This window comes from Hydra vulgaris, chromosome 12, assembly GCF_038396675.1.
Source record: "Hydra vulgaris chromosome 12, alternate assembly HydraT2T_AEP".
NCBI classification, from domain to species: domain Eukaryota; kingdom Metazoa; phylum Cnidaria; class Hydrozoa; order Anthoathecata; family Hydridae; genus Hydra; species Hydra vulgaris.
Genome location: NC_088931.1, coordinates 14,290,001 through 14,303,003, shown reverse-complemented (window position 1 = coordinate 14,303,003; position 13,003 = coordinate 14,290,001). Strand labels below are relative to the sequence as shown.

Here is a 13,003-nt window from a genome sequence, read left to right as displayed (position 1 = left end):
TGTTATTAGAAAGACTCAAAATAGCTTGTATGCTAAAGCAGATTACATTGAAAAAAAGTATAAATAAAAAGTATATTTAAATTATTGCTAAAAATCATGTAAACGCAATGTTAAGAAAAAAAGTAATTGCATTATTTATCTGTTTCTTTTTGGAACATAAGGTTATTAAAAACTAAAATAATTGCTTGAAATTAAAGTAACATCTTTTTAAAAGAAAAATAAACTGTGTTTATTATTAATAATTTATTGTTTTTATGCTATTTTATTTGTTTTTTATTTAATAAACTTAAAATAATAAACTATTGTTATTTATTTAATAAACTTTTATTGATATTTAGTTGTTGTTTTTTTAAGCTTGATGTTGAACGGGATGCATCTGTGAAGCATACTACTGTTTTGGAGTTATTGACGAATCGAAACTATCGTAAACCATTGATTATCAGTATTGTAATGCAACTTTCACAACAGCTCTCAGGCATTGGTGGTGTAAGTTTTTAATTATTCAATGTTCATTTTTTATTTGAAATTTAGGTGAGAAAGAAATGATTGATATCAATATTTGTTAACTCTGTTGTTTTAACTTCTTATTTTTTTGAAAAATAAGAAGAAGAAAAAAAATTTGGGATAACTAATTTGGCCTTCTGATGTAAAATTTAAATTAAAATCAAATAAAATTCCATCTGTTACTTTTATCAAGTATTAGTAGAATTGATATTTTTATAATTTACAAAGTTGTAATATATTGAATTTCTTTTGCATATTAATGAAATTCTAAAGTAGAAAAATATAATCAGAATAGTTTGAAAATTAATTAAATTTTTTTTCAAAGATTTTATCATATTCCACTTCATTGTTTATTAAACTTGGCATGGATGAGAAAAATGGCCCTGCTGCAACTTGCGGTGTTGGTGCATTGAGTGTTATAATGACTGGAATAACAGTAAGTTTTAAGTGTAGTTTATTAAGTGATCTATTTTGTTACAAAAGTTCCAGAACTTAAAAGAGTATAAACTATAATTATAAAATGAATAATTTAATTTTAATTTTAAATTAAATTAAGGTTGTTTTGGTAGAGGTTTCTGGTAGAAGAAAGTTGATGCTAATTGGCTTAGGGGGAATGGTTGTATGTTACTCAATAGTTACTGTATCACTAGTTTTTGTTGAGGTATGAGTTATTTTATTACAACAAAGAAATCTTTACACACACATATATATGCATGTGTGTATATGCATGCTTTTGTGTGTGTGTGTGTGTGTGTGTGTGTGTGTGTGTGTGTGTGTGTGTGTGTGTGTGTATGCTATCTGGGTAATGTATAATAATTAAAAAACGAAACAATTTTTATTATTTAAAGGTAGATAATTGTTTAACACAAACCCTTAGTAAATGTATGTAGCTTTTTAAATACTTAGTCAAACTCTTAGTCTATGTAATCTAATGGACATAATATCAATTTTGATTCATCAATTTTTTTTTAGAAAAGTGCTTCGTGGGCAAAAGTATTAGCAGTGGTTTCAACATTAGCAAGTGTTACAGCTTTTCAAGTTGGCCCAGGTCTGATAAATTTTATTTTTTAATAATTTCAATATATATCTTTAAAAAAATTGTTACAAAGATAATGTAAAACTTTTAAATCATGTCAAATCAATCTAATTCAGACAATTGATTAAACAAAAAATTTCTACAAAGAATTTTTTTTTAAATTTGTATTTAAAATATTAGCAACAATAACAATTACACACAACTGATATTATGTATGTAAGGACGCATTCCTTGAATATGTTTTGTGTGCTTTAATTCATAAAATCTGCGCTAATATTTTCAGAAAAAGAAAAAAAAAAGAATATTTAAAAAATGATTGCTGTTTATGTAGTTGCACTCACATTTACTACCTATTGTTGATGTATGTACTGAAGCTCCCACAGCTACCTACTTCAGTATGATGTTATCAGTTTGTTTATAATGCTGCATTCATTATGTAGAACTTTGCAAATGGAAAAATGGCATTATCTTTTTGGTGTTATCAGGGTTTCATCAATTAATCAAGTTTTTCGATTTGATTTTAAAAGATTACTTTTACTTTTTTTTAACTTATGAATTAATTTCATATTGATTTTAATGTGTTGTCATAGTTATTTCAGTTTATATATTTATATATGTAGACCACACAGGTAAAACCACACATGTCACTTTTTTTTCATTTTGAGAAAAATAAAATTTAGTGTTCGGAGACATCAGATATCTGTTTATTGGTAATGTATTTATATAAAAGTATTTTTTTATGACATTTTGATCCTAATGCAACATATAAATGCAGTTTTTTTGCTAAATACAAAAAAATGAAAAAATAAACAAGAAATGAGAAAGTTTTTTTAAATTTTATAAAAATTATCGCTGCAACCTTATCTCTTCCCCAACTTAATTTATCTACCACATTATCTGTAATCCATCACTTTGTATAAAGTTTGTTTAAACCAGACAAACACCCCTGAACAAAGCGTCAATAAAAGTAAATGCTTTTTTTTTCTTTTCAAATAAATATCAAATAGATTTTTTGCTATAATTTATATAGTTAACAATTGATCAAATAATATCTTATTTTGTTCACTTTGAAATTGTTTAGCTTCAATAAGTTTTTGAATTTTAAACAATAAAGAGGCAACAGCTATGTATGCTTGTTTTAGTTTATCAGGCACTTATTTATTTTTGTTTTAGCTTATAGACCTAGATCTAGACATAAGTAACACACAAATTTATATGTTTTCCTAAATAGTTAAATAATAAACATACCTAATTAAATTTTTTAATATTTTACAACTAGTTTTTAATATTTTAATTTCTCTAAGTGAACATGTATTAAATGGACAAACAACCAAGAAGTTTGGGTTTAATAACTCTGCAATTTTCAGAAACTTTTCTTGTATCATGTTTATATATAATATTGAATGGTTCTAGTTTATTGTGAGAGGTCTGGAAAGCATTTCTCCAATTGTCTGGAGTTTCTGCTAGAAACATGGTAAAATAAAAAATCTAATAAACAATAATCTAACTAAGACATTATTTTTGTCATTATAAAAAATAAACTATCAATAAAAAGCGTGTCTTATTATATATAAAGATCTATATATATATATATATATATATATATATATATATATATATATATATATATATATATATATATATATATATATATATATATATATATGTATATGTATATGTATATGTATATATATGTATATGTATATGTATATGTATATATATATTTGTGTGTATGTATATATGTATATATAGACTGTAGACTAACACAGACTTACTTTATAATGCATTATAGTTTATAAATTTATAATACTTAACACCGGCTTACTTTATAACACATACTTTAGACTAACACAGAATTACCTTTACACACACTTTAGAATGACTTTAGGCTAACAGATTTACATGGTATTCCTGTCACGTATTTTTACTCTGTGTCATAAATTGACCCTCAGTTTGTACTTTATCCAACTTAAAAAAAAGTGCTATCATATAGATATTTATTACGAAGTTAAAAATTAAACATTTTAAAAATCCAGGGGTTCATTTTTAGACAGAGGGGGTTCAAACCCCTATTGAAAATATTGATAATAGGAGGGCCAAGGGGCCTTGACACTCAACCTAACATCTTTATGCTAAATTTGTATGTTTTTTATCTTTATTTAATATCTTATCTTTTAATGCTTTTTTCAAATATTGATATTTGCAAACCCAAATCCGGCCTCTTGGTGGTTTGCAGCCAGAAGATAAATTTTATAGAAAGTTCTATAAAGCTAAATGCTTTGACAGACCTTTATTTGATTAAGTTACTACATAGCATTTTTAAGTTAGTTGATATTTTCTTCTAAATACTATCTTCGTCTTGATGAGAAGTCTGAAATTGGCTTATGCAAGATCTCTCCATGGTCTTTGTGACTTACATATCTTTTGTATCTTGCCCAAGTTGGTTTAAACTTGGAGTGAATTGTTTCTCCAGTTTGTTTTGCAAATCTGGCTAGACCACATTGGTTTTCTTCACAAAAAGGAACAATATGGGCTAACATGATGTGGACCTTCCATGTTATGCATAAGGTGTAATTATAGTCTTTTGAAAATTCTATTAGGTAATTAAATGAGTCTTTTAATCTAGCAATAGAATGCTTGACATCGGACAAAGATATAACAGAAGCAGTCATCCACAACACACTTTAAATCTTTGAAACATGTAGTAAAAGGTATTAGCTGTCAACAATCATTTAGGAATGCCACCTCTAGATCTTAAAGATTATTCAATATCTTGTTACACTTTACTCCATCAAACTCTCTTCCATGATAGCCATGTCTGAGAATGCATTTTCCAGACAGCCACTGATTAAAGTTTGGCTGAGTAAAAACTAGGTTGCCAAGAACATTAATAAAACCTATAAATATGTAATGATGATGGAGGAATTTTGTTTATCAGTCTAACTTCTGGATCTTCATTAAGATCCAGAAGTTAGACTTAATGAATAAGCCTTCTTCGTATAACATTTTTATACACTTCTGTTTTTTATATTATTACTGTTAACTTCAATTTCATCTGCATCAAAGATGTTAACAATTATTTTCAATGAACCTCCACCTCCATCAATTGAAACTCGTACAATGGTATTATAAGGATTCAACGCTCTCTAACTTATAATGCTCATAACAAAATCTGAAAAAACTTTTACAAAAATTTTTCTATCAACCTATTTATCCCCAACTTCAAATTCATGAACTGAACACTGTAATAATTTTTTACAGTTAATTCAAGATCTGACAGTAACTTTTGATCAGTCACTTTTGACTGATCAACTCTCTTTTCTGTAGTCTTGTTAAGAGTAGAAATCAGTTTTTTGAATGTTTCAAAAGAGATTTGCTTGGTTTTATCTCTGTCTCCTTTGTTTTCAGGGCGACCAACTCTTATTATCAGAGGTTTTCTGCAAGTGGCTAAATAAAAAAGATCACCTGAATTTGCTTGTTCTATATTCATTATTTCCTTGATTATTGAAGAAGCTCCTGCTCTGCACTGTGCATACCTTGTTCTACTGCCAATGATGTAAGGTTTTTTACGGCAGTTGACTTGCAGCATTTGTGCTCTTAGCCACTACCTAAATATATATTGTTGATGATAATTGGACTGTACCAATATCATGTAATATTCAAAAATCTTATGTATATATTACCTATTATTGACATACATTTAGAGCAGATCTTAAATATGTTTTCTGAAGAGAAAATATATATAAGCTCTCATCAATTTCAATTGTAATAATGTCAGACTTGAGCTTCTTGGAAACCCAATCAACCTAAATAATAATTATTCAGAATTAACATTTGATCTTTTCATGACAGAATTGACATTTTTTATATTTTGTTATTATTATCTTTATATTTTAGCAGATACTTTAAAATTATATTTTAACAGATGCAATTAAATTAAATCTAACCTTTTCTATCTTCTGTGTCCACCTGGTCAGTGGTTTCTTTCTTTTTGCAAGCATTTACAAATTACTTTTGTAATTTCCATATATTGAAGAAGGATAGGCTGCGATTTCTTTCATGTATCCAGAGTATATATACGTCTGTACCAGTTTTTCAATAGTATCTTGGACTGCTATAAGACTCTTTTTAGTTTTTTTCCCCCCAACAAACACAACAATTTTTATATTCATTTTTTATTTGCTAAGATTATAACAATGTCATGAGTAATATAATATAAATTTTTATGATATAGAAAATTTATTAAACCAATCAATAAATTTAAATTTTAAAGCATTTCATGCCAAAAATTATTTAAATAAGGTTTGATCCAACATTTTGTAAAAACCTTAAGTACTTCATATTTTTACTCCCTACTGGTAAAATTGATAAAAAGTAAGACCCCCTTTTTTTTATTTTGGGCTTTATGGTATCAAGTCATCATTTGGTATAAATAAGACTCCAACAACATCGTATCTTGCAAGGATGGCATTGTATATTTTTTTCTGGGGAAGGTGGTGGGAGGGGGTGTAAACAAAAATTTAAATATATTTGTTTAATTTATGTTAGATTTATATTTTATAATAAAAATCTGGCAAGTTGGGGGCCAAGGTCCCTCATCCCTCCTATTATCAATATTTTTAATAGGGTTTTTAACCCCCAGTCTAAAAATGCACCCTTGGATTTTTAAATTGTTTCATTTTTAATTTTCTTATAAATATCTATATGATATTTATTAGAAAATATTTTTTCTAATAAGTATCATTTATTTTTAAGTTAAGGATAAAGTACAACCTGAGGGTCGATTTATCACACATTGTTTAGGGCAATGTAATGTTGTTTATTTCATGTAACATATTTTTTTTTAAGAATAAAAGTTAGTCATGTGACTTTATTATCATTGGTTTAGATATAAATAACTTGGACAACTGTGCTCTTTACCCAGTAAACAGTTGACAACAGTTGTTGTTTCAAAGTTGCCCATTTTTTGTAATGACCATAGAACCTTATAACATAAAAATATCATAAAATATCTAAAACTTGAATTTTTTAAAAAGTGGACAGACCCGTGTGGTCTTCCTATACATTTATATATTTTTAAAAAAAATGGTATATATTAAAGAGCATTTTTTTAAAAGGAGCTATTATCATTATTTTTAGTAATGTAAAAAAAACTAATTATTCAACGAAGTACATTTTTAATAAATGTAACTTTGTAATTGTAAAAAAATATGAGCAATTTTTTTATTCATTTTATCATAGTTAGATTTTTTTTTAATATTCTGGTTTACTCCCAGCAAGACTGCAACCACTATTAAGTTTTGAGTTACTAGAAAAAGAGAATAGAGTTATAGAGCAAGGAAACTGTTGACAAAAGATGTGTGGCTTTTTCAACCTAGAATCTGAATGTTGAAAAACTCTGTTGTCTCTGAAAAATTTCAATTTTCAAAAAATGGGTTTAGCTCTCTTTTAGAAAAACACTCTTCAATTATGACTATGAAGTTTTTACTTATTAATGTTTTATTATTTTTTTTTTGTTTGTTTATTCTGTTTTTCATATATATTTTTCAATTTTTATTTTATTGATGAGTTACCCTAATAACTCCTAACCTTAACCCTAATTTACTTATAGATAACCTCACTGGAGTTTACATACATCGACTGACTTAAATAGGAAAAACATGCAGGGAGTTTACATACATCGACTAAAGGTTTTGGTTTGGGCAGGCAATCAATTAATATAAAGAAAAAGTATATTTTTAAGTTGTTAAGTTTTCTCCTGTCTACACTTTTTCAAGATGTAATTAAGAACTTGAAAGTTATAATTAAGAAATGTAAGATGTAATTTAGAACATAAAAGATGTAATTAAGAAATGTAAGATGTAATTTAGAAGATGAAAGTTGTAGTTGAGAAACGTAAGGTGTAATTTAGAATCTGAAAGTTGTAAATATGAAATCGTAAGATGTAATTGAGAAGATAAAAGTTGTAATTGAGAAAAGTATAAAGAATACAAAGTTCTTTGTATTTTGAATTTTGTAGTCCTAGTATACTTTGTAATTTAAGGCTGGGAATAATAATATAATATCAATAAAATATAAAAATTCATAAAAAAGGCATTTAAAGTTTAGGCGGTAACTGGAAAAATCCTATTGGGTGTCAATTAAAACTTTCTTTTATTTTTGTTTGTGAAAAATTTAATTGAGATATCAGTTGAATAATAAATAAAACACAAATAATTTACATAAAAATTTAAAATTTATATTTAAACAACGTCATTAAAAATCATTGCAATATTCAGTTAAGCACCAACTTGGACATCTTCCATATTTAAAATTGTTGTGTAATATGTAGTCGTATGTTGTACAGCGTGTGTACAATCACCTTCCATTATTGTATTTTTTGCCGCAGTAACAATTCTTTCTAAGTATGCATTCTTTCTAAGTATGCATTCGTTGTTCCATAATCCCAGCACGGAATACAGTTGGAATGCGAATTAAATTTTTTTTTTTATTTTGGACCAGATAGCTTCCACTGGGTTTAACATTGGACTGAAGGGTCCTAACAGTAACAACTAACCCTTTGAATTTTCAAACACCCTTTCCAAATGAGTGTGACATAGAGAATTGTCTGTTACGACAACCAAATCATCTAAACGATTCCCGGATGTAACCCACCGGTTAAACAAAGCCAAAATTCACTCGTTACAAGAATCTGCTTTAAATGATCCTCTGGGAGTTTCCATCATGACGACATTTGTTGTTGATATAGCTGCAATCAAATGTATGTTTGTACCTTTTCAAGAAGGTATTTTCATTATTGCTCTTTTCCCCTGATTGGCACATCCTTGTGTTTTTCTACAAAAAAGATTAAAATTTGTTTCATCCAACCAAACTATCTGATGACTATTTGTGATGTGTTAATTAATGTTCGTAACATTCAGCTCTTTTTTGTTTGTTTTCATTACTATTCATTGTAGTAAGCTCCTTGTGCACTTTTTTAAATGAAAATAGTCTGCCTTTGATGTAATTGGCAACTGTTGTTGTGCTGACCCTAATATTAAATTGTCTTAATATCCTTGTTTTAATGGCCAACAATGTCAACTGACAGTCACTTTCAATCCATGTTGGTGTGATCATGATTTGATCATTGGTTAACTTTTTTGGTTTAAAACCACCTCTTCCAATAAAATTTAAATTTCCGCTGCGGAGCCAATTGTATGCTGTCTTATTTTTGATACCTAAAGTTTGTGCCAGAGTCACCCAATCTTTGTTTCGCACAGCACATTCTCTTCAGCACACTCTTCTATCATTTGATGAAGATAAAACAATGTTTTCTTTCAACTTGTTCAATTGTATTTATTTTATGTCCACAAATTGGATATTTCATGTCCACAAATTGGACAAATATTCTACAAATATTTCATATCTACAAATTGGATAAGTTGGTTCTGGTTGTTCCAGAAGTGGTTGTAAACAAATTTGGTGAAGTAAATGCTTGCACGAATTCAATTTAAAAACAGACTTTCAATTCATAGTGTATTGACAAATAACACAATGATCTTTCAATTCCATTACTGTATTACTGTATTGCTGGTGCATGCAAATGCTAAATTTGATATTATTAACTTATTAAAATGCATGTCCAAGAAGATCTTTTATAATGACCTTTAAGCTTACATTAAATTCGCAATTACAAATAATGTATTCTCATTTACATATTACGGTTTCTTAACTACAACTTTTGTTTTTCAACATATTGTAATTTAATTACATGTTGTGTTTTTTAATTACATATTGCGGCTTCTAAATTACATGTTGTATTTCTCAACTACATCTTACTTTTCTTAATTACAACTTTCAAGTTCTCAATTACATCTTGAAAAAGTGTAGTTTATCAACAATCAATTTAAAACAACAGTTTATGGGAGAAACAAGCAAACCTCAATGCATGGGTTACGCTTGTTTCTCTGTTTTTATGACTAGGCAACTCATTTTAGTATCTCCTAATGAGGGTACAGCTCTAAAGCTCAGTTTTATGGTTCTGAGGCCGGCTGGTAGGCAGGTTTCCTGAACTCTGTGGTAGCTCTCAGAGAGGCTGATTCCATCAACAGCTAAAAAATATCAGAGTACTTAGAGTGCCATGTTGCGCATGGATGGTGTCCTTGTTTGCACTTTTGGTGTGCATTGCCAAATCCACATTTGAAGCCCTTTGTTACGGCTTAGGGTTTATTAATAGTAATGAGGCAATTGCTTGGGCTATTAAACAGTGTACTGAGTACTATCTTTGCTTTGAGTCAAGTTCTTTAACAAATTAATAATGACTAAAGTACCAAAAACCTTAAAACACAAAAAATCATTGTCATCACCTAGTTCTCTAAACCTATCATTCACTAATATTCCTGGTCTTCAAAGTAACTAATTTCAGATCATGAAATCTTGTATTTCATCACAAAAATTAGGCTCTTGTGACTTCTGGAGAATTTTTAATAGTATCAATAATAATTAAATCTGTAATTCCACCTCTCTTGTATGGTTCAAACTCTGTTACCTCACCTAAAGACAAAGCTGAATTGTTTGCTAAGAACTTTTCATCAATATCATCTCTTGATTTCACTAGTTGCGTTCTACCTGATATAGCTGTCAAACAGGTTGATCCGTTGCTTAACATTTGTATCACTCCAGCTGCTGTATCTAAAGTGATTTCCTGCTTAGACTCTTCTACAGCTTGTGGCCCGGACAACATACCTGTTATAGTCTTGCAAAAGTGTTCTCTGGAGCTGTCGTTTATATTTTCAAAACTATTCAACAAGTGCTTATCAGAGTCTTGTTTTCCAGCATGCTGGAAAGCGGCATCTGTTATCCCTATTTTCAAAAATTCTGGAGAGGGATCTGATTCGTCTAACTACCCTTCCATTAGTCTTCTTTCTATCATAAGCAAGGTTTTTGAATCTTTAATTAAGAAACTCTTTATCTCTTATCTTGAATCTAATAACTTACTTTCTGATCATCAATATGGATTTTGATCTTCTCGTTCTACTGTTGATTTGCTAACAGTAATAACCGATAGGTTTTATTGTGGATTAGATAAAGTTGGAGTGGTTAAGGCCATCACTCTTGACATTTCTAAAATTTTGATAAAGCTTGGCATACTGGTCTTCTCCATAAGCTTTCTTCTTACAGTGTATCTGGTAACACTCTCTGATTGGTTGTAGGGGGTATTTGAGCTTGAAAAGGAACTCACTTCTGTTACAGCATGGGGCTCACAGTGGCTGGTGAACTTTAATTCAGATAAAACTCAATTTTTTTCAGCCAATCGTTATCACAATAATTTAGATCTTCCTATATTTTTGAATGGTAATGTACCCGATGAGTCATCTACCCTTCGTTTTCTAGGATTAACTCTTACTTCTGATCTTTCTGGAAACTATATATCAAATCGATTGCAAAATTGGCATATGTTAAGGTTGCATTTCTTTATCGAGCTCGACACTTCCTTACTCTGGAATCTATTCTCTATCTCTATTAATCTCAAATCCGGCTTTGTATGGAATACTGTTGCCATATCTGAGGCAGATCTTCTAATGATGCCTTTCTCTTTTAGATAAGGAGAAAAAAACGCATTGTAAACATAGTTGGACCTGCTCTTGCAGCCAACCTCCAAACCATTATCACATCCTATTAATGTTGCTTCTCTTTCCTTTTTCTACAGGTACTATAATGGGCACTGCTCTAAAGAACTAGCGTCTCTTGTGCCATCTACTAAAATTCATTCTTGTGTTACTTGTCATTCATATAAGTCCCATCCTTTTTTCTGTGACTGTTTCTAAATGCTCCAAAAACTCTTATTTGTTTAGTTTTTTTCCTCGAACATCGGTTCTTTGGAATTCGCTTCCTTCATCTTGCTTTTCTGATTCATATAATTTGCAATCCTTTAAGGTGTTTGTCAATCATTATCTCATCTTCATCTTTTCTCTTCCAGTAACTTCCATTTTTAATTAGTGGTTGCTCGCAGCCTTGTTGGAAGCGAAGATGTTAAATATATATATATATATATATATATATATATATATATATATATATATATATATATATATATATATATATATATATATATATGTATATATATACATACAAACATACATATATACACATACATATATTTAGTATAAATTACATTTATATCATAATTTTCTAATCATTTTGCTGTCAGACAATATGTCAGCCCTATACAACAATAATTAATTATGGTTCAAAAATTATGTACATAAAAAGATATAAAACTTTGCTGTTATAGAGAATTTTCTTATTGAAAACTTTAGATTTAAAAGGTTTACAATAATAATTATGACGCTAAAAATATTAAACTCAAACAAATATTTGGAATCAATAATTAAAAAATTCATTAGAGAAAAGGTTTTTTCTTGTTTGAACAAAACAACTTTTTGTTTTCTTCTTTTTATTTTAAACTTATATTTTATTTTATTTTTTTATAATTTATAAAGCTTGAAAAAAAGTCTCATTTTTTATGTTTAAAGTTTTTTTCTCCTGTTATTAAAAACAACATAAATATAAAATATAATACCAGGAAAGTTGATCAATTTCAAATAAACTCAATTTTTAATTTTTTATAATTTCAGTTTTTATTTTTAATTTTTCTAATCTCAATTTTTAAACACCTAAACTTCAGACGTTTTCTTTGAAACATCTTGATATTTAAGGCTAAGCAGTAAAACTGTGTATATTAAATGAGATGTTAGCATTATGTCAATTATGAAGTTCTACTTAATATATACTATGCAACTCAAATTTTTTAATTAATCTAACCTGCAAAACAAGGCTTTAAAAATATTCTACTTTCAACTATATTTTTTTAATTGATGCAACCTTTTCATCCAAAATATTCAATTTATGTGATCTTTTTCATCATTTTTTATTTGCCTGGAATCATAAACAAGTTAAGCGTTTTATGATTTCAGGTTGTGTTTTCTCATTAAATGCTTTTGCAACGAGCAAAAGCATTTAATGAGAAAACTCTCACCTCTTTTCTTACCAATGCCGCACTATATGGACAAAGCTGTATTCAAAACCTAAGACATTTTGGTTTTAATTAAACCTTGCTTTTACTGAATGCACTTTCAAATATCGCATTGTATGTCTTTAAAATATTGTATCTTTCAAATATCACATCGTATTTTTTAGTTTTATGAGTTTTGAAGTTGATTTTTTTTCGAAAAAAAAACAACATTTTTTTTACTCGGGTAAGAATTTTAAAGTTTGCTAAGGCTAAAATAAATTTTTTTAAACAATTTTTACACCTTTAGATAGAGCACAAAATTCTCTACAATACAGAGCCTCACATTTTTAAAGATTTTTTGTTTTAGCTTTCAATAAAAGAAACAAAGTTGCTAAACCATTCACTTTTTTGTTTTGTTTACTCTTACCCCAGTTTACTCTACTCTTTAGGATTTTTCAATGTCAATCAAA

At 28.3% G+C, this 13,003-nt stretch overlaps 1 protein-coding gene across 5 annotated transcripts in view; it reads left to right on the top strand.

Annotated features, from left to right (window-relative positions):
• LOC100207539 (solute carrier family 2, facilitated glucose transporter member 3) overlaps positions 1-13,003 on the top strand; it is a 43,413-nt gene that overhangs the window by 24,274 nt on the left and 6,136 nt on the right. For 4 of the 5 annotated variants that reach the window (XR_010642198.1, XR_010642197.1, XM_065812275.1 and 1 more), the window contains exons 7-10: positions 355-486; positions 830-940; positions 1,061-1,165; positions 1,477-1,552. Coding sequence is in view for 3 of the 5 variants with exons in the window: in XM_065812275.1 (XP_065668347.1) it covers positions 355-486; positions 830-940; positions 1,061-1,165; positions 1,477-1,552 (424 nt within the window). In the remaining 2 variants the exon portion in view is untranslated. Of the gene's footprint in view, positions 1-354; positions 487-829; positions 941-1,060; positions 1,166-1,476; positions 1,553-7,151; positions 7,268-13,003 lie in introns of those variants that run through there. The other variant, XM_065812276.1, reaches the window with a different exon arrangement.